This window comes from Ictidomys tridecemlineatus, unplaced genomic scaffold, assembly GCF_052094955.1.
Source record: "Ictidomys tridecemlineatus isolate mIctTri1 unplaced genomic scaffold, mIctTri1.hap1 Scaffold_454, whole genome shotgun sequence".
In the NCBI taxonomy this organism is placed as follows: domain Eukaryota; kingdom Metazoa; phylum Chordata; class Mammalia; order Rodentia; family Sciuridae; genus Ictidomys; species Ictidomys tridecemlineatus.
In genome coordinates, this window is record NW_027522939.1 from 207147 (window position 1) to 235068 (window position 27922).

The 27922-nt window shown below is 52.9% G+C and overlaps 1 protein-coding gene across 1 annotated transcript in view; it reads right to left on the reverse strand.

Moving 5' to 3' along the window:
• Positions 1-27922, reverse strand: part of Grk3 (G protein-coupled receptor kinase 3) — a 62971-nt gene that overhangs the window by 14263 nt on the left and 20786 nt on the right. Inside the window, exons 6-14 of the mRNA XM_078036698.1 lie at positions 27170-27221; positions 25563-25654; positions 23130-23229; positions 17295-17373; positions 15085-15215; positions 12598-12692; positions 8998-9105; positions 1960-2026; positions 1341-1441 (exon numbers count right to left, since the gene is read on the reverse strand). Coding sequence (XP_077892824.1) covers positions 1341-1441; positions 1960-2026; positions 8998-9105; positions 12598-12692; positions 15085-15215; positions 17295-17373; positions 23130-23229; positions 25563-25654; positions 27170-27221 — 825 coding nt within the window. The remainder of the gene's footprint in view (positions 1-1340; positions 1442-1959; positions 2027-8997; positions 9106-12597; positions 12693-15084; positions 15216-17294; positions 17374-23129; positions 23230-25562; positions 25655-27169; positions 27222-27922) is intronic.

The following is a 27922-nucleotide window of genomic DNA, read 5'->3' on the forward strand; positions in this document are numbered from 1 at the left end:
CCCTTCTCTAAGATTCCTTGGGAACATGCTCCAGCTCAAACAGAGGGACCCAGAAAAGTAGAGGCGAGGGATCAAGTAGATGGTGATTCAGACCAGGAGAGCAGAGCAGGGCGGCGCCGGCTGCAAGGAAGCCGACTGGCCGAAATCATGTGGTTCTCACTGGAGCTGATAGTATGTGTGCCATGAAGAAAACCAGGAAAAGTAAAAGCCCATGACTGTGATATCATCTCTTCATATACACACACGTCATGTTATAGAAATAAATGTAAGGCCTATTACCAGACTAAGTAGAAAGTACATGATGAACGACATTTATGTCGCCTTATGGTGCAAACACTATTTCATTTGCAACTCTTGAAATCAACGTAGGCAAAGTACAAAGACTGGGATTCACTGTGATCAAAGAATAGGGAAAAGGGGCTGGGATTGTGGCTCAGCGGTAGAGCACTTGCCTAGCACTGGTGGGGCCCGAGTTCGATCCTCAGTACCACATAAAAATAATAATAATAAAAAAGGTATTGTGTTAAAAAAAAAAGAATAGGGAAAAGACCATAACAACTTAATCTGTCAAAAAGAGAAAAGAACATGATAAAGGAGAGACAGAGAAGCAATTGATGAATGAAGAGAATGTAGAAGCCTCACTGTATACAGTCGGGACTCAAGAGTTTGTAGTTGGTGGGAAAAGGCACCACTGGCTAAATCTATAGTTTAAAGCTACAAAGTACACAAAAGAGGAGCCCAAAGTAGCACTTGGACTCTGGGGAGAGGTGGGAAGGGGCAGGGAGACAGAGGGGGCAGTGACCAAGGCTTTATTCTTACAGCGGGAATGAGACACCCTCAGTGGAACCGATAAATAAGGAAATGTGCACATGAGCATATGATTTAGCTGAATAAAACACACACAGTCTTCAGGAACAATGAGCGCGTAGACATGCATGCTACTCTGAAAATACAAAAATACACACATCACACACACACACACACACACACACACACAAGTGTCATACTGTCCTTTCCGTGTGAAGCCATCCAGGTGTGGGGACAAATCAGGGACAGTCTGTGTAAGCACTTCTCTAAAGCTTCCTCCCTGGTCTGACTGTTTTGGGGTGCTTTGGGGGAGGGGAGAGTAGGTGAAGGAGAAAACGTGGGAGCCGGCCACAGCACCTCAGTGCAAGACTGAGACAGTGGCATGCACCCCGGGGTCGGGGACTGCAAGGTGGCTCGAGTTCATTCCGTCCTCCACCAGGCTGGCTTCACACCTGACAGGCTCCCTGCTTCTCCGTCACAGCACTCACAGAGCAGGGCACACAACTCCGTGGAGACAGAAGAGCTGAGCCTACCCGCCTCCGCGACAGCCCAGCCGCTGGCTCACTTCCCGCTGCAGCAGGCCCTCCAGGAGGGACTTGAGGTCAGGGGAGAAGGTGTCCGGGAGCTCCACGTTCTGGGGAGAGAACAGCGGCTCCTGGAAACAGCACCCTCACACCCGAGGCCCCTGGGTCAGGACACACGGAAAACTGCACCCCGAGACGGGCAGCGCAGGGGAGGAGCCCACCAGCCAGCGGTCAGAGCCGTGGACTTGGAGGGCCCCACCTGCCCCTCTGCTGGCCCCCCCTTTGTTGATTTCCTTGGTTTTGTACTTGACTTTCTGTAACTTTCTTCCGCTGCTTGTTTGTGAGTCGTGATTCCTGCCTTGGGTCTACCTCCATTCCTTACCTTTTAGACATTCTTCTAGGAATGTCTTCTGTCTGTTTATTTCACTCATAAAAGCCAAGTTTTGTGATTTTTGTATACTACACGCAAATACTTCAAACTGTTTGACAGAATTTGTCCATGCTTTGTATGTACTTTATACCAATCTTATTTTTCATGGTGTGGTGTCTGAGAGCCCTGATGCAGGTGAGGACAGACTCTTGAGTCCCGTCACCATGGTGAGGGTCATCGGGTCCATCTCATGCTTACCATGGTGAGGGTCATCCGGTCTATCTCATGCTTATCTTTGGTTTTATGTTGTCTGAAAGGGCTGTGGCTGTGGAGATAAAGAACATTCTATTAAAATATGGCGCCAGGTAACAGCACACCTATTGACTAACACCTGGGTAGAAGTATTTTGCCCTGATACTGTTCATTCAAAACTGCAGAAAAGCAAAGCTCATGAGCATCGTTTCCAGAAAAAAACAAAAGACAAAAAACAGAATAAACCTGGTGACCAAATACCTTGGGTCCTGAAGGAGCAGGACGTCCATCCTGCTTCTGCTGCCTGAGCCTCTCTGCAGCGCAAGAGCGGCACTAAATGTGCATTTTCAGTGAACACATTCAGGGGGAAAACGAGCCACCAGCAGGTAGTCATGAAAATGAAAGCCACCTGTGTAAATTAGTCACTGGGGTGCTTGAGACAGCCATGACTTCCGTGCAATTTTTTTCAGCTAAACAGATACTGTTTCTAAAACCACCCCAGGACCTGCAGGCCAACGGCATGATCCAGATGCCAGAGACAGGAAGCCATCCCTCTGTTGGTGACAGCCATGGACCAGCCTGCACCCCCCCCCAAGGGCTGATGACTCTGGGTGCCCGTGTTCCACCCCTGAAGAGCCCAGACCTTAGGCACAGAAGCCAGGTCCAGCTGTGACTCACTGAGCCCGAAAAACCCCTGCAGCACCCAGTCCTTCTCCTGGAAGATGGGGACCGAGCCCTGCACCCTACAGGAGGAAGAAGGGACAACTGAAGCAAGGACCTTACAAGCAGCTGGCGGGGTAGAGGAGGGCAGCCAGCACCCCCTACCAAGACTGGCCCTTGGCAGAGTTCATAGATGAGCGGGTGACACTGGGAGTCTCGTGGGGCAGGATCCCCTCACTCCGCCAAGTGCTCAAGACTCTGGAGATGCTGGTATTGGCAGGGAAGCTCATCACTAGGTGTCGCTTCTAAACATGCAAACTGCAACAGCAGAGCCCATTTGTGTCTTTGAAAATTAGAGAAGTGACGTAGGTGAATGAGGTTCCTTGTGGCAACACCCACCTGCCGAGTGATTTACCCTATAAATCATCTGTAAGGCAGCTGGGACGTGATCTGCGGGAGGCACTGTAACGTCAACTTCACGCAAAGGATCAGAAGGCAGCTGAGCACGTAAGTCAAGGGGCTTCTTGGAAAGAATGGAAATCCCAGTCCTCCTCACGCTGCCTGTGCTACCTGTTAGCCGCTGCCCCACCCAAGCTCAGAAGTCACACAGTGACACTGAAGTCACACGGCAAACCACCTCTTGGCAAGACGAGCATGCAGCAGACGTCTCCTGCCTGCCTGCCCATGGTGATTTTCCCTTTGTGCGGGAGAGGGCACTGTGACGCCTGTGTGATTCCTTGTCACACAGTGAAAACCACAATGATGTCAACCACTTAAAAGCACTAATTTGGGGAAAAAAAAAAAGAATCAAATTAAGGCAGAGTGGCAGCGAGCAGGCATGTTTAAAACAGATTTTGATGGGAAATACTTATTTCACCTTGTTTCCAAAGAAAAAGGTGCAATTACTGAATTAAAAAGCAATTGGATACACACACAAAATACAATCTGTTATTTAGAAGATATTACACTTTTTTAAAAATTGAATTTCCATCATTCTCTTTTGTATTCATAAAAATATTCACATGTTGAGAGTTCTTAAAGAAGGGAAAATAGTTATCGCATCAAGACGTCAGTCCCTGCTTGACGCTGGCCGCTCCTGCTCCAGTGTTCCCCAGCCTCTAAAAAGGGGTCCAGGGGAGAGCTCCCCAGAGCTCAGCAGGCGCCTGTTGCAGAGCGGAAGGACCCACTGTGGCGCTGCACCCCTGCCAAGGTGGGGACACCACCCCCGGCTCACAGGGGGGCTGACTGCCCTGGGACACTCTGAGGTCCCTGCCTGACCTGTCCCTGCTGCTGGGGTTTGGCCTCCCGGCTGGCTGTCCCTGCTCTCTCTGCCTCCACCCCATGACCACGGGGCAGGCGGGCTCTCTCCAGAGGTGCACCTCTCTCTGGAACTTCCTCCCCAGCCTCCAGAAAGGTGAGAAGTGAGTGTCTTTCTCACCCACCTCCCAGGCTGTGACATTCTGTCACGGCGACCCCGCCTGCACTTGACCCTCACGCTGGAAGGAAAGGGCTGTGCCCTGACCTTGCAGAGAGGGGCTGCTGGGTTCCAACGCCGTCCCTGTGCTAAATTTAAAAGCCTTTCTTGGGACCACAGGGAGGCTCATAAGGGGACTGGAGTTCAAGGCGGCAGTGCCAGAAACACATGCCAGCACATGGCCCCGCGCTCCAGGTCCCGTTTATAAATAGAGCGACTCCCGTCTGACTCAATGGGGAGTTATCAGGGCTGCTTTTCAGCTCTTCAAGCCGCTGCTGCCAGAGTGCTGAGAAGGTTGGGGCGTTCGAGTGGAACTCTTGATGCACATCTGTTTCCAGTGCATTCTTGATTATTCTTTGTGAACAAAGCCAAAGATTTGGTTTCTATTTTGGAAAGTGTTAAAGAAAACCGACGGTAGTAATAATCTCCATTCTGAGCGGGGCACGTGGTGCTCCCGGATCCTGTGTGATCACAGCTGCTCCCTGGTGCAGGCTCTTTAAATAGGAGACAGTCACAGGCCTGCGACAGCCCCCAGCAGAGCCGAGTTCTCCCAGCACCGCGTGCCACAATCTGTCGGAAAAGGGGCCACGTGGGATTGCGCCCACAGGCACAGAGGGAGTGGGAGAGTGACCGCGTCCCCCACAGGAGCCGGGAAGTGGCGACAATGTTGAGGAAGCAGCGGGCACGTTGGCTGCAGCCACTCGTGGGCAATGGTGGGTTCAAAATCAAGACGATGAAAAACTCATGTCGAAAACTGACTTTAGAATACAGGGAGGACTGCAGGGGAAACTGGCTCTGCGGTCCAATGAAGGCACACTGGACTTGCAGCCAAAGCCTGCGGTGGCCATTCAAACAGGCAGCATGTCACATCAAACAAGCCTCGAGTCTGAGCCAAGAGCAGGCTAAGGATTTATGACCTTCCCTGTTTCCATACGTGGAACAAAACAACCCCAGGCAGAGCTCACCTCTCCCCTGGCCACTACCTAGGCCTAGGCTGAGGGATGAACAATGGGTGGTGACAAGCTGAGATGGAGGCCAGTGCCACGTCAATTCTTCTCCTTGACAGACATCTTCAATCTGGATGAGGCACCAGCTGACAATTCCACAGATTGGCAACCCAGACATGTTTTCATACCCAGTGACCTTAAATATCTGACAACGTCATTGAGACACACGTAGAGACCGCCATCCAAGAATATGACCCGTGGGCTGTGACTTGCAGCACTGGCGACCCAGGATGCAGGACCTTCCAGGCCCTGGAGGAGTCTCCACCACATCCCTCTCCAGGTGCCTACGGGACTGCTCTGAGGCACAGGCAAAGGTGGGGGGCACAGAGAAGTGTCGGGGAGAAGCCACGGGACACACCAGCCAGAGGCCAGCGTGAGAAGTACAAAGGCACAGGAAATAAATGTGAGAAAGACCTCTGGAGACAGGGTTTATGCTCTCTGCACAGGGGTGGGAGGAGGGAGAAGGGCTCGCTCTCGAGAAGCATTTCTTAATCAGCAGCTGAAGGCTTCCCTTCAGCTTCCCAGCAGAAGGCTCTGCTGGGAAGGGGACTGTGCTGTGCAGGTGGGTCTGCAGGTGTCTCTAGGTGTGTCTCCAGGCATGTGTCCAGGTATCTCCAAGTGTGTCTCCAGGCATGTCTGCAGGTATCCCCAGATGTGTTTCCAGATGTCTCCAGGTATGTCTACAGGTGTCTAAGTATATCTCTAGGTACCTCCAGGCGTGTCTCCAGGTGTGACTGCAGGTGTTTCCAGGCAAGTCTCCAGGTGTATCTTCAGGCATATCTCTAGGCATGTCTCTAGGGGTGTGTCTAGGTGTCTCCAGTTATTTCTTCAGGCATGTCTCCAGGTGTGTCTCCAGGTGTATCCAGGCATGTCTCCGGGTATATCCCCAGGTACCTCCAGGAGTGCCTCCAGGTGTGTCTGCAGGTATCTCCAGGTGTGTCTTCAAGTGTCCCTAGTGTGTCTCCAGGCATGTCTCCAGGTGTGTCTCCAGGCACGTCTCCAGGTGTGTCTTCAAGTGTCCCTAGTGTGTCTCCAGGTATGTCTGCAGGTGTGTCTGTAGGTGTGTCTCCAGAGGTCTCCATGTAAACCCAGGTGTGTCTCCAGGCATGTCTCCAGGTGTCTCCAGGTGCGACTCCAGGTCAGCTGTGGCTGTTTCTCAAGGGTGCCAGGATGCAGAGGGGACAGGCCACCCTCAGCCAGCACTCCAGAGGCCCCTCAACCTCCTGCTCCATTGTTTCTGCTGCGTTCTCCACAGCAGGAGAGACCCGGATGCCAGAGACTGCTGCGAGGTCCCCCACGTGGGGCTGCTGCCTTGGTCTGCAGCTCAGGGGACGAAGGCCCTGTGTGCCGTCCTGCCTCCTAAGGACCCCAGCACAGGGTTTCGCTCCTGAAAGGCCTTCAGGAACCTGGGCTTACTCTGAATCTCTGAGATTCCAGATGCTGGTTTGGGTGGCAATGCCACTGTCCTCCACAGGCAAAGCGCCCACACCTGGCTCGGCACTCGCTCGCCTCACCTCTCCACGTGGCTGCCTGACCCTCCTGCTGGAAGCCTGACTGCCCGGCACTCCTATACTCAAGGTCTTCAGGGTTGGGGACCTTGGGGACCAAGGCCACACCCCAGCAAGGCATCTGAGGCTGCCAGGTCCTAACCTGGTCTTCTCACCCTGACAGGGACTCACCATGCAGGGCACCATGGGAGACAGCAGGCGCTCCTGCTCGCCCCCCATGCGGAACCTCTGCTCATCCCACCCCTGGCCGGGCTCGACCGCCCGCTCGCACACCACCTCCCACGTGGCCTGACATGACATCGGCCACCCTGCCAAGTTGCGACAGGCCCCATTCTGTGATCCTGCGGTGGCCCCATTCTGGCTCAGTGGCCCTCCAGCCTCCCTGCCTTCCTCCTCCCCTCCCCCACCTCCCGGGAACCGTCTCTCGTGTGTGTCAGGTACTCGATAAAAGTGCATCAAGTTGAACTCAAATCCTGGAGCCAAACACATTCCCACGCTTTGATCTCAGGGCGGTAGGTTTCTGTGGAGGACTTTGAACACATACTATGGCATGAGGTCACAGTGTCACTGGGGACACTTGCCTCGCCCTATCCTTCCTACACTGGGGCAGACCACTCCTCCAGGTGGTGGCTCAGTGCCTGATGCCCAGTCTTGTGCCAATCTTGAATTCCCTGCCCTCTGTAGTCACAGTGGGCAAAGCCCTTCAGTACCACGACCTTGGGACGGGGGTGCCACTCTCTCCCGACCCCCGACTGCCAGGTGGCCTCTCCTAGCCTTTCCCTGGAAGACAGTCCCTGCCTCGTTCACTGTTCTCCTCCTTCCCATCCTGTGACCTCCCTTGGGTGTCCCACCAGCCCAGACCCCCCACCACCTCAGGAGCCCCCCTAACAGAACACTTCCACTGAGCGCAACCAAGGGCTCACAGGAAAGTGCATCTCTTCCCATGCGGCAGAGTTGAACTGTGGCCAAATACGATGGGACTCTCGTTATCAGCCACAACCACCCTGTTGGGTCATAAGGTCAACTCCTGTGCATCAGGCAGAGCCACAGCAGCCCCTCCCAGCCTACCCTGGGACCAGAGAAGCACGGCCCCCAGCACAAGGCCTTGCAGACTTCCCTGCTGAACCCCACGTCCACTGTCTTCTCCCACACTGTAACCTGTCGCCCACTTTCCCATCAGCCTCAAACTCCCTAGACATGGATTCTGTGTTTCCATTCCATCCCCAGCAGGGATCCAAACAAAGACTGGCATTGCCACCGCCTGCCGGCAGCTCCCCAGGGAGACAGGCTCTCCCCTGGGCAATGGCTTTCTCTGGTTTGCTTTGCATAAACTCTCTAATCAGGTCAGCTTGTCTGACGACAGGAGTTAAGCCCATCCAGGCTCTGCAAATAGGGTGATTCAATTACAGAACAACAGACCCGACTGCCTCAGCAATAACACGATTGTGGGTCCCCCGGGAACACAGTGAGCAGAGAAGGCGGCTCATCAGGTCCCAGGCCTGGGCCGGGAAGGCGGAGCTGGCATCTCTTCAGATGTGCTGAATGGAGCAAGCTGCGCACGTGCTCACTTAGGCTGTGATGAACGGGGGTCAGCCCCCTGCAGGGCCAAGGGCAAAGGACAGGTGGTAGAGGGACAGTCCTGACTAGGAAACTGTGAAGTGCTTTCTGCATCTTCAGAAATGAAGAATACAAAAAAGCTCTATTACAACTGAGCTCCAGGGCTGGGGTGTGGCTGGGGCAGGGCACTTGCCCAGCACGCGAAGCCCTGGGTTCCATCCTCAGGGCTGCAAGAAAAGAAAAGAAAATTGAATTCTCCACTAAAGTTGGCTAAAAGGTCTTTAAACATGGCAACATCAACATCGCTGTCCGACACAGGAACATCTTTGAGAGGACTTCCCTTTCAGAATCTTTTCCATTCTATCTTATTTGTCAGTTGGAACAAGAGCTGAATATAATATTAACTATAAAAACTCAAAAATGTGTTAAGCCCTCAAGAGAACCATGAATTTACCCCATCTTCTTTAATATCTACATTTCAATACAGTTCCAGAACATGAGCTGCCAATGGAAATACTTTGAAGCAGTCTTACTTTAGGTTTCCACGCAGTGAGGCTCCTGCATGGCTTTGGACCCCTCAGCTCCCAGGAGGGCAGCCCTCAGGCTTCCAGGCCTGGGAGCCCCACGTCATCTTTCAGAGTGAGATCACTGCGTGACTCTAGACAACACCAGGGTCTCCTCGTTTCCAAATATTGTGCATTTTCTTCCTGGGCTGCTAGGTTTGATCCAACTCAGGGCCCTGGCACACCAGGCAATCACTCCACCACTGAGCCTCACCCTCTGCCCAGCGCCTTCTCCAGTTTGATCCAGGTACGTGGTGGGCGACAGTTGCACTCACCCTCTCAGGAGTTTGAAGAGCATGCAGCCCAGGGAGAACCAGTCTGCGCTGCTGTCGTAGGCTGTCCCCTTCTGCAGCACCTCGGGAGCCATGTACCCATGGGTGCCCCTGGGGAGAAGAAGGCACCAGGTTATCAGGGAACCCCCAGGATCAGACTTCTAAGGTTCATAAGAGACAGGGCTGTGACAAGACAAGGCCACCGCTGTGCATCCAGACCACGCCCAGAGCCTCTAAGGAGAAGTCCACCTTCTCTGCCTTCATTAGCAGAGTGTGAATTCATAGAAACAGTTCACACAAGCGGATATGGAAGTGGAGCCCCAGGGCCTAAGGAGTGAAATCTGAATCTCTTAGCTCTTCTCTCCTCCTGTCCTTGCTAGAGCTCAGCTCAGAGGTGCAGGGGGTGCTGGAGCCGGGCTGGAGGCAGGAGGGAAAGGACCTGGCAGGTCACCAGGTCCAGTGCCCTCTCCGGGGGAGTGGGGAGGGGGTGGGAGCACAACCCTTCCCCCCACCCCCGCCCAGTTCCCAGGTGGATGAGGCACCTTGGGCTTTAAAAGCTGCTGAAGGTTTGTAAGGCCTCCCCTCCTGCCTGCCTCCCGCCCTTCCGCCCGGAGCTGAGCATGCGCAGCTCCACCACGAGGAGCCAGGGTCTCCAGGGAACTTATCCAGGACGCAGCTGGAAATTCTGAAAAGCCATTACGGCACGTCCTGCAGCGCCCCCCAGACTTCACTGATCTTCCTCATCAACAGAAGGGGTGAGGAGAGAACGCCCCACTCTCCGGGTGCCGCGAGGTGCCTAGAGCAGCTCCGCATTTCCCCAGTGGGGATCTGCCTCCGCTCCAGTCCTAGTAGAATTACTTCAAATGCACTGAGGTCTGCCCAGGAAATCACCCCAGGCCAGCAAGGATCCTGGGTCATCCCTGGGCCCAGGAGGCCCTGTCTAGGGGGAACGTTTTGAAAGTCTTATGAAGACGTGACGATGGGTGGGGTTGGTTCCAGGGGCGGGTCCGGTGCAGGACCACGGAGCTGTGCAGAGCGCGAAGGAAATCTCCGCCAGGGCATCCAAACCCTTCTCTGGGAGGGTTTAATTTGAGCATTGCCTGGAAAGCTTTCCTAGTGACCTTTCAGCCCATAATTATCAGGATCAAGTCACAATCCTGGAATGGAAAGACATCTCCCAGGATAGAAAAGATGAACTAACACCCATCTCCGCCTCCCCACCCCTCAGGGCGCACTGGGTGACTTTTCCTTTGGTTTTTCGTGGCTACCCCAGTTAGATGTGATTCTGGAATAGTCTTTGATTCTGTCACTAAACAGGTGAAGTCTAAACACGGATCAGGAGGCTCCACCACAGTGCTAGTTTGTAGGTGGAGCAGCCACTAGATGACGCCCAAGGGTCACATCTGCAGCCTTGAGTGGACCTGAGAAACGGGGTTCAGGGTGGACTCTGGCCAAGGCTCTTCCACCCAGCACTAGGGAGATCTCTGCGAGCCTCAGAGCTCGCCACCACGCAGTGAGCTGGGCTGCGGCTTCAGACAGGAGAGGATTATGGTGCCAGCTCTGCAGCTTGCAGACCCATGACCTGGTCCAAGTCACCCACGTTCCCTGGCCCTTGACAAGCACAGGTGAAGAGCAGATAACAAAGCCCATTTCCTGGGGTTTCCATGATGACCCTGCATTCAAAGCCGGGCTGGTGGTGCCAGGTACGCCCTGGGTTCACCACCCTCCTCCCACTTGTCACTTCCTGGACACATTCCTTGGGCTGCAGGTTCCAGGGCAGCGTCAGGTCTGTCCCCACCAAATTGCTAGCAGCGGGCACCCAGCAAGTGTGGAATAGACACTTGTGGGGTCACTTAGTGGACTGGTCCTCACAATGGCACAAGAGGCTACTGTCACTGTCCTGTGCTTTTGGAAGAGAGAAAGGAGGCTCATACGTTGTGCAGGAGAAGCTGACCGGGGCCTAGTGGCCCTGGGGCCTTTACCCCGAGTCACAAGCTGCTCCTGTGTGTGACCAGGAAGCAGTGCCTCCTGCACTGGGCTTTGTACGTGGTGGCCTCACGCTCAGCAGTTCAACAGGGAGGCTGCTCTGGCCCTGTGTTGTCAACAGCCCACCCTTCTAGCTGACGAGGATGTCGGCAGAAAATCACCAGGGCCCTGTGAAGCAGTGAAGAACCTCGCGTCTGCAAGTCAATTCTTTCGGAAGATTAACTCTTATGAACTCTTGGATTCTGTTTAGTTATGACTACAGTAAATTGAAGAAATTAGCATACCAAATAGCTGTGGCATTAAAAATTCAAATGACTCTCTTAAAAATGTCTGATGAACTCCCTGGGAGAAGCTTATACAACCGCAGGTTCTGGCCTGGTGATTGTAAGTGCTAGCAAACGCTAATGCTTTTATCACTGTACCCCAGATTCTGTGGGAGAAGAGGAATATGTTTACAGAAATGACGCCGGTCACTGTTAACACTGGGTCTGGCTGGAAAGGGCAATTTTGATTGAATGTGGCCCCTCACAAAGTAGGACGATTCAGAACCACCCACTCCTGGAGACACAAGGAGAAGGGTCTGTGGTTCCTTTTCTGCGCAGATGCCTGAACTGAGAGGGCCAGAGCTTCCCCCACGCCATGCCACACGGATACCAGTGTTCGCTCAAGAGGGACAATAAGATGTAATTCTAAAGGATTCGGTGCTAAAAGTGAGAGAGTTTAAAAGACAAAGCAAAAGTCACCTGCTTTACTGCAAACTGCACACATCCAGCCCCACCCCACCCCCAACGCCGAAAACCTGACACCCAAGAGGCAGAACGAAAACCCCTGTGTGTCCCACACGGTTTCCACAGAGCCCTGGGAGAGCTGGCTGGAAGGCCTGCCGTGAAATCAGGGGGTTCCAGAAGCCAGGCTGGCCAATGTCCACTGGCCAAGAGCTGCTCCGTGTCTGCTGAAGGGCCGAGGATCCCTCAGGAGTCACCTCTGTCTGGTCACGTGGAGGACTGGTGCAATATCTGGATCTAGCAATGTGACCCGTATTAAAAGCTTGAATTGTAAGTGGATGATTAGCTTCTTTAATTTCAGAAGAAATCTGATTTCTCGTGAGGGGGGGAAAAAACAGAAATACCAAAACCCAGCAAATACTTTGGAAAAAGGAGGAAAGCAGATGTGGAAAGGGAGACCTGGCCTTGGCCCCTGCCTGGAGAGCTCTGTGAGCACCCCCGTCAGCCCACGGGCTCTTCCATGTCTTAAGGGATTTACTGCTATCTCTATTCCATGGCAGAAGAGACCAAGGGTTCAGGAGGTCACTGCCTTGCTTCGGGTCACATGGCAGCATGCAGCCCACCCCTTTGCAGGGCCCGCTGACCACCCATCCCCCAGCAGGCTGTTCCACTGGGGGCCTTCATGCTCCCCACACACAGAGACAGGAAGCCCACTCACTCTTATTTCTACTCCCTAAACCTGCAATACTGGATCCTCCCCTGACGCGTGTTATCACATCGTGAAAATCAGGGCTGGTGAGGGCACAGGGGGCACCAGTGGCCAAGCCAGCGTCCCACAGAACCGCGAGTCACAGCGGAGGAAGGCCCCGGGCTTGGTGGGTGTGCTACTTACACACTCGCATGAGGCTTCTTTTTTGAGAAATCACAGGCGAGACCAAGATCTGATATCCTCACGTGTCCGTGTTCGTCCAGGAGGATATTTGCAGGCTGAACGGAAACAGAAGATGAGCTTCAGGAGTCCCCAGAACGTTCCAGGGTATGGGGACATCTACAAGCTCGCACACTCTGCATCTTACCACTTTTATCGTAGTGAATCTGTAATCACGAGTGACAGCTTTAAATTATCACATCAGAGTAGGGCAGGACCCAGGGTGACACTGTTCACCCTGACTTTGGCAGGAAGTGGCAGGGGGAGAGCGGGAGGGTTCTGCTCCCTGGGATCAGACACGGGGCAGTAACCCCAAAGGTCCCCACCACAGTTCAATAGCGCCCAGCAACGGCGGGGCAGCCAGGGTGGGGCCTCCAGCCAACAGGGACCCGGGCTGCTGGCCTCCTGGCTGACATGAGACACAGGACCTCAGAAAATGAGTCCTGGTAGCACAGGACAGAAAGGAACCCCAGCCAGTGGAAGACACTGACCCACGACAGCCAGGCACTCCATGGTGCCACACTAATCCCCATAAATGTCATCTGTTTATTTGTACACCATTAACCAAGGGCCCTACCAAATGACCAAATATGATTCCACCCACAACTCTGAGAAATGCATCTATTAAGATTAGATTTGGCCAGTTTAATCACGGAAAACCAAGTTCCTTTCCCTAATATACATTGAATTACAGTCTCCCTAATGACATTTTTTTTTTCTGCCGGAGATCAACTATTGTTTTGCTTGAAATAAAAATAATGGCATGTTATTATAAAACCAAAGCATGAATAATCATGAGTGACTTGAATTAAGTTTGAATAGAAATTAAATAATGCCACTGCTTACTAAATAGCTTAGAAAACGAAAAATACAGCATCAAGATGACTAGAAACCGGTTATAGATTTAAATTAAAATGTATGATAATGGCACCTCATGGGCCTCCATCATGTATTTTATTCTGTGAAGCCCACATAAAGAAATGTCATGAGCCAACCAATGTCTAATTATTTCTAATTCAATAAAATATATTTTTTTCTTCATGCTCACACGAACACTAAGGGAATAATTCTTCAACCTTGAAGAAAGCTTTGAAATTCACAAAGTGTTTTGTGGAAAACATGCTGTGCTCAAAAACAACAGTGTTTTAGATTTGTAGCAGGCCCGCCCTGTCCTTACCCCCAGGTCCCTCTACACCACACCTGGCTGTGCAGGTTCACGCTAATAACGCCCCACGCCTGAGACCGCCAACCAACGCCTCAGCTCCTTAGGGAGAGGCAGGTGACATGGACGCTACAACCGGCCACTGTGGCCCTTGGGAAGGGATCTGGCATGAGAGTCAAGCTCTCCCTCGTGCATCTCCTCATCCATCAGCAAAGGGCTCTCCTGTCCATTTTCGCCCCATTATTAGCTACACATTTAGATGTTCGCCTGAGCGTGTCTACGGTCTGCCATGGTCCCTCTGGTCTCCACCTGTCCTCAGGCCCTTTCCATTACAGCTGGATGAGCATCACCTGGATGTCGTGAGCAACCTCCTGACCCCCTGCTCCACGCAGAACCCAGGACCACGCCCACAGCCTGGAGTGGCGCACTCAGAATCAGCCAACCTCGTGATTTTTAATGCCTGGGCTGAGAACAGAGATCCCTGTGGTTATGGGCTTCAGGGATCTAAACTCCTATTGAGGATTTCGAAGGCGAGATCAGAACAAGGCAATGTGGGAAGGCTGGCCTCGGGGAGTTGTTGCAGGGGGGGCCGGGAGCCAGCCTCCCCAGCCAATGCTGCCCAGAGGAGCCAGGATCTGCCTTTGGCTTTGTGCACTTCCAACTCTGACAGGGCTGGGGCCAAACCGGCTGCCCAGTAAGTCAATGAGTGACCTATAATGGATCACAAAGTGGGCAGTACCAAAAAACCACCTACCCTACTTTTCATTATTAATTGCGATACATATAGTAATTAACAAGTTATATATATATATATATATTATAAACACATTTACGTACATACATATATATGTATGTGTATTTACCAGGGATCAAACTCAGGGGCACTCACCACTGAGCCCCATCCCCAGCCCTATTTTGGGTTTTATTTAGAGACAGGGTCTCCCTGAGTTGCTTAGCGCCTCGCTGTGGCTGAGGCTGGCTTTGAACTCACGATCCTCCTGCCCCAGCCTCCCGAGCCGCTGGGATGACAGGTGTGCGCCACTGCACCCAGCTAATTGCTTTCTGTTCTTGACTTAGTGTCTGCGCTGCACCGGGCACTGAGGTTCCTGTGACTACAGGGCTGGCCAGGGGTTCTGGCCCTGCAGAGTCTGGTCTGGGAGGGACTGACATCACAGAGATGGGGCTGTGAAGAAAGGGCCCTGCCCCTCTGGGAGACAATGGGACCGCCCAGGGACACCGGCTCAACACCTGTGCCCACCACGCTGCAGGGGCTGGTGCCCTGTCCTCACCTTCAGGTCCCTGTACACGACGAACCGGCTGTGCATGTGCTCCAGCCCCAGGATGATTTCCGTGGCGTAGAAGCGCATCTCCTTCTCAGAGAACACCCCGTGCTGGGAAAGGTGATAGTGCAGGTCGCCCCCTGGAACCAGATGGAGAAGCTCATTCACAGCACGTTGTTAAAGCAAAACAGAGTCACTGTCACCCTAAATAGTCACGGCCCAGCAGAACGGGGCCAGGGCTTGGTCTACACACATACCTCTGATTTCAGTAGACTGGCTAAAGGTTTAGAGGAAGTTAAGCGACGAGAAGATTGAGGAGGTAGGGAGGGGCTTCCTTGAGCTGGAAGCTCAGCTCCCAATTACACCATCCAGGGGGACCAGCCAACCTGCCCTGATCCCCTGAAATCCTGTCCAGGAACCAAATCCACCTACATACAGATCCCAAGATGGCCCCGTGATCATCCCCCTCCGTAGACAAACAGAAGATACAAACTGTTCACCTGGAGGAGTTGTTTGGTCTGTGCGGGGGAGTGAGCCCAGGGTGCTCTACCTCTGAGCTAGGTTTATTTTGAGGCAGGGTCTCGCTAAGTTGCTGAGGCTAGACTTGAACTTGTGATCCTCCGGCCTCAGCCTCTTGAGTCACTGAGTTGACAGGCATGGGCCACCCACCCAGCCTAGAGAGAGATTTGATAAAGCAAATACAGTAAAATTTTTAAGGCAAACTCCAGGTGGTGGGGATTGGAGTGTCCCTGGCGATATTCTTCAACTCTGCTGCATGTTTGAAGATTTTCTTAATGCCACATTGGGAAAAGGACTCCTCCTGCAGCTTCTTGTTAAAGGGACACAGTGTCACCAACAGTCAGGAGTGTTTCTACAAACCACAGAGAAAGCCTTATTCATTTATAAAAGCTAATGTGTATCCAACCTTTTTGATCACCTTTTTACAAGATTCTTCCTCCCCACAGGCGCGCTACTGCTCAGCTGCCACCAGATCAAAATGTGAAGGATCCCCACTGTCCTAAGGCCCCCAAGCCCTGCAGTCAGTGTGTGGGCCCTGGCCCCTGGCAGCTCTTCTGCCCATCACTGTCCACTGGCTGCCTGCTCTGACCCTCATGTCCACAGGGTCATGTGGGATACATCTCTGGCATTTTGGGTTGGTTATCCTGTCTGTGAATTCCTTTGTATTTTTTTAAGAATTCTTTTTTTATTTTATTTTATATATCTTTATTTTTATTTTTATTTTTTTTATGTGGCATTGAGGATCTGACTCAGCGCCCCAGGTGAGTGCACTACCGCTTGAGCCACATCCTCAGCCCCTCCTTTGTATTTTTGGATAGATCTGGTTTTCAATCAAACATTTGGAATATAGTAAAACCAACCGGGTGCAGTGGCACACACCTTTCTTCCCAGCGGCTTGGGAGGCTGAGGCAGGAGGATCGCAAGTTCAAGGCCAGACTCAGCAACTTATCGAGGCCCTAAGCAACTCAGCGAGACCCTGTCTCTAAATAAAATATAAAAAAGGGCTGGGGATGTGGCTCAGTGGTTGAGTGACCCTGGGTTCATCCCCTGGTTCCAAAAAAGTAAATAAAAGAGAATAGAGTAAAACTTTAAGGGAACATCAGAACAGAAGCAGGCATCTGCACATTAGAATGGCAGCCTTCTCGTTTCTACGGTTGTTACTAAACCACTTTGCATATTCACCAGGCCATCTATTCCCTTAGAAAGTGGCTTTTCCAGCTAAATGGAATTTGGCTTTCTCATGATCCGGCTCATGGTTTAGCCGAGGGTGGGAGAGCTGCGGATGCAGGAGGCAGGCAGCTTGGTCCACACTCCACGCTGGCCCCAGGGGTCCTTCGTTGCTGGTGTCTGTGCCTAGGCCTATCTTGAGCTTCTGCTCTTGTGAGGTATTTCATCCCTAAGACACAAGGGACGAGGGCCGGGAACTGAGCTAATTAAAGCCCCGGGCCAGATGCATTCCAGAAGGTAAAAAGTCACAGCCAGCATTTCATGAGAATATCTTCTAGCAAAATCCCACTTCCCCGGGAGAGCCTGGCAGGCCCGAGGGAAGTCACAGTCCACGGTGTAAAATGGATTTTAGCTGAAAACCGAGGGGTGGAGGCTGTTGGAGCCCCCCGGGGGTGGGGGTGGACCCTGCCAGCCGCCAGCTGCTTGGACAGGGGCGCCGCCTGAGCCTGGACAGGGCGGAGCTCCGCGCTCACCGTTCATGAGGTCGAGGATGAAGCAGAGCTTATCCGGGGTGTGGAAGGCGTAGGTCATGCACACGATGAAAGGGCAGTCCTGCGGGAGAGCACAGGCTGGTGAGCAGAGCATGGCCGGTCCACCGCCCACCCCGGCCCCAGAGGGGAGGTCAGCGAAGGCCCAGGAGAGACGCAGCTGGAGCCCCACCCACCCAGGGGACCCAAGCCTCGCGCGCCCCCAGCGCGCCCCCAGCGCGCCCCCAGCGCGCCCCCAGCGCGCCCCCAGCGCGCCCCCAGCGCGCCCCCAGCGCGCCCCCAGCGCGCCCCCAGCGCGCCCCCAGCGCGCCCCCAGCGCGCCCCCAGCGCGCCCCCAGCGCGCCCCCAGCGCGCCCCCAGCGCGCCCCCAGCGCGCCATGACCACACTGATCACATCCTCGTCAAAGTCCAGAGTCTGCAGAGAAAAAAACATCTGCCCTTCCAGCCGCCATTGTGCTGGTCAGTGTTTAGGTTCCCATCACTCAGCCCCCACCCGCCCCCGCATTCACCTCTGCTTCTACAATTGGAGAAGTGTCTGACAGGAAGGAATGGCGTCGGTGCTACTGTTCAGAATCACTGAGAATAAAACAGAGCGCTTCTGAATGTGGAAAAATAGACCGTGGTCAGGGACGGGATCGCTCAACTGGAAACACATTCAACTCTCCCCTAATGAATCTGTGGATTCCAGGTGACCTTGATCCCGAGAACCCTGACAAGCTGATTCCAAAATCTATGGAAACATAAACTGTCAAGAAAAGTCCAGACACTTGAAAAACAGCAGAGCTGGGAAGTGGCAGTGCAGAGGTCAAGGCCTGATGAAGCACCAGGAATTCAGCCAGGGTGGCACTGCCCAAGGACAAGGAGACCAGTAGAGCAGAGCAGAATCCTCAAGAGGACCCACCCAGAGATGGTCATGTGGGTCCTGATCAAGGTGACTCAAAGGGGCAGGACGAAGGCTGGCCTTTTCAGGGGTGGTGCTGGGGCAGCTGAAATCTGTGCAGGCTGTGTCCCCCCCCCCCACCTCACACCACACTCTAACTCCACCCGCCGCCCCCTCCCCCAATGTCAGTCTACATGGGAAAGATAAGGCAAAAAGCTTCTTCAAGAAAACACAGGGCATCTTGATGATCCTGGGTAAAGATTTCTTAGGCCACAAAAAGTGCTAACAGTGAAAATATCAATAAGCTGCACTTGTCATAAAATTAGGAGCTTCTGTGCATCAGAACACCCCACGAGAAAAGAGCCAAGCCACAGAATGGGAGAAGACCCTGGTAAATATGCACGTGCACCAGAGACCCATGTCTAGAATACATAAAGCACTCTTAGAAATCAATCAAGAGAAAGACAAAACATTCAAAAGAAAAATGGCAAAAATACTATGTAATTAATTAGGCATTTCACATTAGAGAGTACTAAATGTCCCCAAGCCTCTGCATAGACACTGACTCTGGGGACTCTCCAGGGAAATTCAAATTAAAACCATATGCTAGCACCAAACCCCACAGGAAGCACTAAACATAATGAGCAAGCGTGACAGGTGTCGGGAAGGTACGGAGCGAGTGGGATTTCCACACCGGCTGCTTGGAGTGCAGAATCAGAAGGTGGCTTCAGTATTTATCAAGGCTGAGCATCACCTGCAAATGTCCTGACCAGGTGATTCCACTCCAAAGTAGACACTTGGAGCAATCTGCACTTAGATGCACCAAGTCACCTGCCCAAGAATGTTCCATACAGCGCTCCTCAAATATCCAGGCCAGGAAATGCCTCAGATGTCTATCAGCACAGAATGGATGAGTCAGGGTGGTATCTTCGTGCAGCAGAGCGCTGTGGAGCAAGGGTCGCAGATATTTTCTGCAGAGGGCTGGACAGTTAATATTTTAGGGTGAGCAGGTCACACATAGTCTCTGTCATCGTATTCTTCTGGCATGTGACACAGACATATCTCACACATGACGCTGAGTGAGAGAACCACACACAGAGGGGCACATTTTTTGTAAAGTTCACACAGCATCAACAGAGCTGAGTCATAGTGTTGGAGATCTGGAAGGCAGTGAACTTGGGCGTGGGGTCAGGGACTGGCAGAGCGGCGAGGAGGCGTCTGGAACACAGGTGACCTCTCTCCTGTCCTGGGTGCTGGACACTCACTCGTGTTTTCTTGGGAGAGCACGCCAGTGCTCCCTAGATCTATCCAGATCCTTGGTATACAGTGTGTAATCACTCCTGAAGTGATTTGAATTTTAAATGGCAGAGACTATTTATAGCCACTTTCTTAACAGATACAGCATATTATTAAATTCCAAAGGAAATGTTCGAGTTCCCACAAAATAATTGGTAAACAGAATTTGCACTGTGAAGACCTCGACAGAAGGGCATTTGGGTAAGTTTGAGTTACCACATTCCTGGGTGCTTAAGACTCGGGCACTTGAGCTCAATTTCCATAAATGTTCCGGAGAAAACTACTCCAGGGTGGACTGGGAAGTTCACTCTGTGTAGGCCCAGTTTCCCTAGAGTTCTGTTGAGAGGGTGTCGGTCTTCTGGTTTCAAGACTTCTTCCACGCTAGGTAGAGTTGTCTCTCTGTGGGAACCCCGGGGGGCCTTTCTGCGGCCTGTCCTACCTAGAGCCCACCTCTGTCCCTCCATACCTTTCCACGGCCTCCTGCAGACGGCTGCCCTGCTACGTCAGGTATCGCACTTCCTGCTCCCAGGGATGCCCACGCGCCCTGGCTCTGCTCTCACAGCAATCCAACTGCAGAGCAGGCAAGTGGGGGACCCAGTCACCAGCTGGGAACTGCACCCCTGTCACCAGGGGGACACGTGGGCTTTCCGGGGGGGAATTCTCCACCTGGTGGCATATGGTCCCTCCAATGCAGGGCCTGAGACAAGGGCAGAAGGTCAAAGTCTCCTGAAGAGTGACTAAGATGGGCGTGAATTTTAGAGCTAGAAGCCGAAGCCACTGGCCTAGGAAGGAGTCTCTAAACAACACCTTGTCTGACGCCTTTATTTTAAAGACAGGGAGCCAGGGCCCCTAAGGGGCAGAGGACTTGCCTGAGGTCAGAGAAACTTGGCAGCCAGCCAGGGTGCCAGCCCCCTACAGAGCTCCCCCGAGCCCCCCTTCCAACCAGCCCTCAGCCTGGACCTTCCCAGACTCGGCCAAACTCCAACACAGTCACCCAAGAGCACATCCCTGGGCCGCCCTGTGCCCTCACGTGCCTCCTGGGGACCCGAGGCTGCCGTGTCCACCCGTCACTGCCCCCAAGCCCTGGGCTGTAGGCCTCAGTTCTCACCACTCATCCCAATGAGCTACCCATCCAAGACACCTGAAAAGCGTCACCTCCCCTCTGACGCAGTATAAGGGCAAAGAAAAAAAACAAGTCAGGTGTTAGGAGCCTCAAGCAGCGGTGCCAGCCCTCCGGGGTTCTGGGGGTGCAGCGGTGGGGCTTCCTGGGAGCCCACAGGGCTCCTCCATGAATTCGCTGCACAGCTGCAGGTGCGTCGCCTGGTTCTCAAACACACGCATGGGAACAGGGGGAAGCAAACTGGAAGGTTGATTCCCACCGCCTCGCGAGGGGGAGGAGGGGGGGCTGTGCTCATGCAAAACGGGGGAGCAGAGGGGGAACCAAACCCAAGGGCAAATGGCACGTGCCAATGCAGCACAGGCCCCACCAGGACACCCTGGGCACAGCTGCCCAGGGCTCTGCCCCACAGGGTGGATTTCAGCTGAGCATTACCAAAAGTTCACAAAAGAGGCCTCTGACTGTGGAAATCCGATCCCCTCTGGTTTTACTCAGACTCTGAAGGTGACATCATATCTTTATAAATTCAAAAAAACAGCGATACAGCTTAATATTTGAATAAAAATATAAATAATTCTTTTGAATTAGCTCAAAGCAGCGGTCCCATATAACCCCATTTTTAAATTGATTCCCTTAAGGTCAGATCAGGGAGGAATCAAACCACTTCCTAATCAGATCCGCCCTCATCTGAATATAATGAATATTAAAATGCTACATGAACACCGTCTCTCCAACATCAAAACATCTCTGCAGAGGCTTCCTGGAGAATAAATATCCCTGGCTTGGAGATAGCTCATTAAAAACGAGGATTTTCATAACTACTGAAAATCTGCAGCAGCTGTGTGCACGTTGGAAACTTAAGACACAGATAAGGCCCACAGCTGCACACACCCACCCAGTGGGGTGCTCACACACGCCAGGTGAGTCTGATTGACACCCCTATATTGGAAGAGAGGAGCAGGAGGTGAGGGGCTGCTGTGGGCCACGGAGCTCTGGTGGCGACAGTTCGGCTGGACCCGACTGCTCCTTGGCTCCAAGAACAGGCTTCTAGAGCACTTGCCGCTCTTGCTGGAAGAATGGGACCGACCATGCAGTCAGCCCAGGCCATAAGCAAAGGCCTTTCACCCACAAAGCGCTGGTAGGAAGGAAGCGCTGGTAGGAAGGAAGCGCTGGTAGGAAGGAAGCGCTGGCCTGGCGTCCAGAGCCTTCAGGCAAAGAAACGAAGCCCCCTGGGTCTCAGGTTCATGGCTCACTGGGTGAAGGGGATTCTTTGATCAGCCACTAAAGTCTGACTCTTCCACATCCTTCAGGAGAGGCTGCCTGGGCATGAAATCCAGTGACACCCAGAAGCCCCCACGTGTCCCTGATATACACCCGCTGGCTGGGCTGGGTGTCCGACATTAACTTCACGGGTGGGCTACACAGAGGACTCGGCCTATGCCCTCTGCCCTGCTCCCCTCCTCACAGCCAGGTGCCAGGCTAGTGGGCATGTGCACACACAGGCTGCCGGGGAGGCCTTGCTGGACGTGTCCTCGGACACGGTGGCGTCTTTACACAGAAATCAAAGCAAAAGGTGGGGGAGTGTCGTGTGTGTTGGTTTCTTTGCACTATGATGGGGGCCAGGGCCTGCGCGTCCAGACAAGTCCTCCACCACTGAGGGCACCCCGCCTCAAAGCCAAGGTTCCATTTTATTTATTTATGTATGTATGTGTGTATGTTCTGGGGATTGAACCCAGAGGTGCTAAACCACTGAGCCACATCCCCAGCCTTTTTTCCTTCTTTATTTATTTACTTTTCTAAATTTGAGACAGGGTTTCCCTAAGTTGCTTAAGGCCTCATTCAGTTGCTGAGGCTGGTCCCAAACTTGCGATCCTCCTGCCTCAGCCTCCCAAGCCACTGGGATTACAGGCCTGCGCCACCGAGCGCGCCTGGCAAAGCCAAGGTTTTGATGGATGTCAACACAGTTCACACAAAGCCATCAGAATAGGAAGCTGCTTTGGAAATAAAGAGGACACTGGGTGAGAGGTCATTTCCGCAAGTGCTACGGCAAAAATGAGCCTGGCATATTAACAGAATGTGAAACGGGGGAGAGTGCTGTGAGGTGGACATGCCCACGGCCCTGGCGGTGAAGCAGCCAGCTGTGGGGGAGATGAACTCACCTCTGGAGGCATCGCTGCAGCCCAGGGCCCACCCAGAGGACCCTCGGGCTCCGCCAGCCCCCATCGCGCCCTCTGATTTGCTGGTGGAGGTGGGAGCCCCTCCCTATATTCAAGTGATTTTTTTCTTTCACGATTATTCTCCACCATCTTAGCTCCTCTCCTCTGCGACGCAGGAAATCAAGGGCACATGAACAGGTAGCACCTCCAGGTGTCCCGTGAGCTCTGGGAAGTCTGTCACCCCTCCTGACTGCCCCGCTCGGGACCCCCCCAGGCCTCATCCCGCCCCATGATCAGACAGAGGAGACAAGTTGTCCTGACCCAGGACAGACAGACAGATGTTGAGGCAACCCGGGACGAGGGACACTTACTCCTGTACTGACGAGGGACAGCATGATCCGCTCATTCAGGGCCAGTGTCTCTCCTTGCTTCATCTTGATGCGCTTCTTATCCAGGCATTTCATGGCGTACCTGGAAACACAGACCCTGCGTCACCACCCGTCAGGCCACGGAGACTTCTGAAGACCTGGGCGACGTGTATGAGGAGGAGGGGAAACAGCCCAGTGTCCCAAGAGGACCCTTAACTCTGCATGTGGGGCGGGGGATCCAGCAAGACATGCCATCGCCCCAGGGACAGAAGTCCCCGCTAACTAATGCATAAAGTAGACGAATAGGAATAAAGTTTGTGCGTTGCTCCCCCCTACTATGGGGCAAGGCTGGCGGTGTGCGTGTGGTGTGTCACCAGGCAGGAATTATGAATTCATCGGTGTCCAGGTTTGGGGGGGAGGGGCAAGGGTTTTGGGGATTGAACTCAGGGGCCATCGACCCCTGACCCCTGACCCCATCCCCAGCCCTATTCTGTATTTTATTTAGAGACAGGGTCTCACGGAGGTGCTCAGGGCCTTGATAAGTTGCTGAGGCTGGTTTTGTGTTCCTCCTGCCTCAGCCTCCTGAGCCACTGGGATGACAGGCCTGTGCCACCTCGCCCAGCCCAGTGCTCTGGCCCTGGCTCGGCTCCACCTGGCCCAAAGCTCCCATGTGCACCCTCCTAGGCCAACGTGTGCCACCCTCCTAGGCCAACGTGTGCCACCCTCCTAGGCCAACGTGTGCCACCCTCCTAGGCCAACGTGTGCCACCCTCCTAGGCCAACGTGTGCCACCCTCCTAGGCCAACATGTGCCACTCTTTGCTCTCAGAAACATGCTCCTGTCTGATGACAAACCTTCCCCACCCTTCACTCCCCCAGGCCCTTCTGCTGGCTCACACGCCCTCCCCACGGACAAGGTTCTGAGGGGACGGAGGGAGCACCGATTGCTGCCCATCCTCAGCAGGGCTTCCCCCCCTCCACCCTAAACTGCCCAGCCACCGTGGCTCTTGACGCGATGTGCCACCCCACACTGGGTCTCTCACTATGCCCCGACAGGGGACTAAGGACAGCGGCTCCTTCTCCATCTGGGTCCTGCTCGTCTTTCCGGGCCTGACCCCTGGGGGGCGCTCTGCGTGTCCCACAAGCCCCAGGGAGGGATGGTCAGGCTTCCTGTTCTCCTTCTTGCTGCTCAACAAGGTACAACCTGGCTCCTCTGCCATCCATCACTTCAGGAACGGGATCATGGCGTCCCTATTTCTATACAGAGATGTCCTTTTGTCCCAAGCATAGAATTCTCTTAATAGTTCTGGTGAATAGAGCACTAATCTCTGGGGCATATAAAGAACTCAGAAAGCTAAGCACCAAAAACACAAATAACCCAATCAACAAATGGGCCAAGGACCTGAACAGACACTTCTCAGAGGAGGACATACAATCAATCAACAAGTACATGAAAAAATGCTCACCATCTCTAGCAGTCAGAGAAATGCAAATCAAAACCACCCTAAGATACCATCTCACTCCAGTAAGACTGGCAGCCATCATGAAGTCAAACAACAACAAGTGCTGGCAAGGATGTGGAGAAAAGGGTACTCTTGTACTTTGCTGGTGGGACTGCAAATTGGTGCAGCCAATCTGGAAAGCAGTATGGAGATTCCTTGGAAATCTGAGAATGGAACCACCTCTTGACCCAGCTATCCCTCTCCACGGTCTATACCCAAAGGACTTAAAAACAGCACACTACAGGGACACAGCCACATCAATGTTTATAGCAGCACAATTCACAATAGCTAAACTGTGGAGCCAACCTAGATGCCCTTCAGTGGATGAATGGATAAAGTAATGTGTCATATGTACACAATGGAGTATTACTCAGCAATAAAAGAGAATAAAATCATGGCATTTGCAGGTAAATGGATGGCGTTGGAGAAGATAATGCTAAGTGAAATTAACCAACACCCCCAAAACAAATGCCAAATATTTTCTCTGATATAAGGAGGCTGACTCATAGTGGGGTAGGGAAGGGGAACATGGATAGAGCAGAGGGGAGGGAGGGAAAGGGAGGAGGCAGGGGGTTAGCAATGATGGTGGAATGTGATGAACATCATCATCCAAAGTACATTATGAAGACACGAACTGGGTGTCACCCTACTTTATATACAAACAGAGATATGAAAAATTATGGTATATGTGTGTAATAAGAATCGTAATGCAAAAATAACAAGTACACGTAGAAAGACATGAATCGGCGTGAACCCACTTTATACAAAGATATGAAAACTTGTGCTCTATGTGTGTAATAAGAATCGTGATGCATTCCGCTGTCGTGTATTTAAAAAAAATAAAATCAATAATAAAAATAAATAAATGAATGAATTCATTTTTTCTGTGCCAAAAAAAAAATAGTTCTGGTGAGATATGGGGGACAGAAGGCTTACATTTTTCCAGTGTCCGCTTTCCTGCAACCGTACACTTCCCCAAATCCTCCGCGGCCGATGATCCTGTGTACGCTGAAGTCGTTCATGGTCAACTGTGAAGCACAGGGTGACAAGGTGAGATGGGTAAGGTAGGTCGTCACAAAGATTCTCCTTTTTCATGAAAAACCAAAGTCGGGGCCTAAGGTGGGATCTCCTGCCCTCCATGATGGTCCCTAAGCTGAAGGATGCAGTGCACAAGGTGAGACTGTCCCTGACTGCTTCAGGCCACCTCCAAGGAGCAGCAGGCTCCCACTGGAGACCAGAGGGAAGAGGACGGAGTGGGGGCCGCTGTGGGCGGCCTCAGAGGGCAGCACACTGACCCGCGCGCGGCGATCCTAGTGGAAGGAGAAGCCTGAGGAACAACCTCCCACCCTGGAGCCCGGAGCCTGGGGAACGCCCAAGGGCGCTGAGCCGCTGTGGCAGGAAGGGACACGTCTGCAGGAGGGGCACCCGTGTTCAGAGCAGCGGGCACAGGACAGGGAAGCCCAGCAGGGAAGCGAGGGGCTCCTGCGGGGCTGGCCAGCCCCAGGCTCACACAGGCGCCTCATTGATCACCACTGTCACGGGCGTCCCCACTGCAGGAGCCTCAGCTGCGGCCAACAGCGCGAGAGCAGAAAGAGCATCCTGCGCTCTGGGTGAGGGACGTGAGGGCGCAGCAAACCCCGCTCATCTCACCCGGCAAATTCAGGGTGAGAGTCTCCCGGGTCCCCCCCAGCCCTCGGAATGTCACCCCCGCATCCCGCCAGCCTGCACTCAGCCCCGGCTTCGCGGTGGATGCTGAGTCCCAAGGACCCCAGGTCAGCCGGGGAGCAGGGACAGCGCGAGAGCTCCCGGGGGACAAGGGGCTGTGCAGAATGTGTGTCACTTCTTGCTTTTTAAATCCTGCCACGGAACAGGACGGAAAGGGGAAGCTAAAAAAACAAAACAAATCCCACTTCCACTGCGCTGTCCAGGGAAAAATCTTAAAAAGAAAAATCCAGTCCACTCCTTCGCCCCGTTCAACGGCTCACGGATGAGAGAACATGAGGGGCCTGAAGGCTGCACCGTGGAGGTGACATGAGAGGCCACCCGGACCCACTGACACGGAGACCCCGGGTGGGGTGGGCAGGAGGGGCTGTGCCTGGACCACGTCCCTCCTCCGCGGTGACCGCCAGAGGAAGCCTGCATCTGCAATGACGTCACCGTCTGGGTGCAGGCCCACCTTTTAGTATGACATCCCATAATGAGAGAAGGGAAAGGAGCCCTAAGAAGGGAGAGGGACAGGAAGGAAGATGGAAGCCGCCTCAGGCAGGAGGTCCGAGTTTCACTACTATTTTTGTCAAAGGGTCAATTACTGCTTAAAAAAATCCTTTCTGGCGTAAATAAGCACATTCTTCCATGAATATGAGACAGGGCTCACTGCAGTGGGCGGGAGGGCCGCCCTTCCACACACCCGGGAGTGCAGGGCGGCTTCTGGTCAGGCAGCGAGCCCTTGGGAGCAGGACCCAGAAGGAAGTATTTTCTCACGAGGGAAAGCCAGGGCAAGGTTTTTATTTAAAGAAGGAAAAAAAGAAAAAGATGATACTCACATGAATATTTAATTCTACGTTTTTCCACTGACAAAATCTAGTGAATTTGTCGCTAGAAGAGAATATAAAAATAATTACTGAAAAATTAATATCAAAACAATTGGATTTATAGCACAATGTCCTAAGATACACTAGAATGGCACTATTTGGGTTGCTTCTGAAATAGCACAAGTTATTATTATTTTTTTTAATGTGTGTAGGGGGTTACTAGGGATTGAATTTAGGGGCTTAACCCTGAGCCACATGCCCAGCCCTCTTTATTTTTTATTTTCAGCCAGAGCCTCAATAAGTTGGTGAGGCTGGCCTCCAACTAGTGATCCTCCTGCCTCAGCCTCCCAAGTCACTGGAATTACAGGCCTGCACAATCCCACCCAGTACAAGTTTTCTTCAATAGCTTTGTTTTTCACAAAGCCCTCACTGGCATTCATGGCTTTAGTTCACAATTAAAAAGAGTCCATGTCTCTCCTTCAATCCTCACAGACTATGATGGGATTCTTGTTGGAATCAGCACTCTCCAACAGGAAGATAACACGAGCCACATGTAGGATTTTCTATTTTTTATTTTTTGTGGTGCTGAGGATTGAACCCAGGGCCTTGTGCCTGCAAGGGAAGCACTCTACCAACTGAGCCATATCCCAGCCCTGTATAGCTCAATTTCAATAATTTATGTAACCCAGGGCATCAAGACGTTAGCACTCCAACACGGAATCAAGAGGCACTGCTCATGGGCTCCTCCACATTCTTGTTTGCACA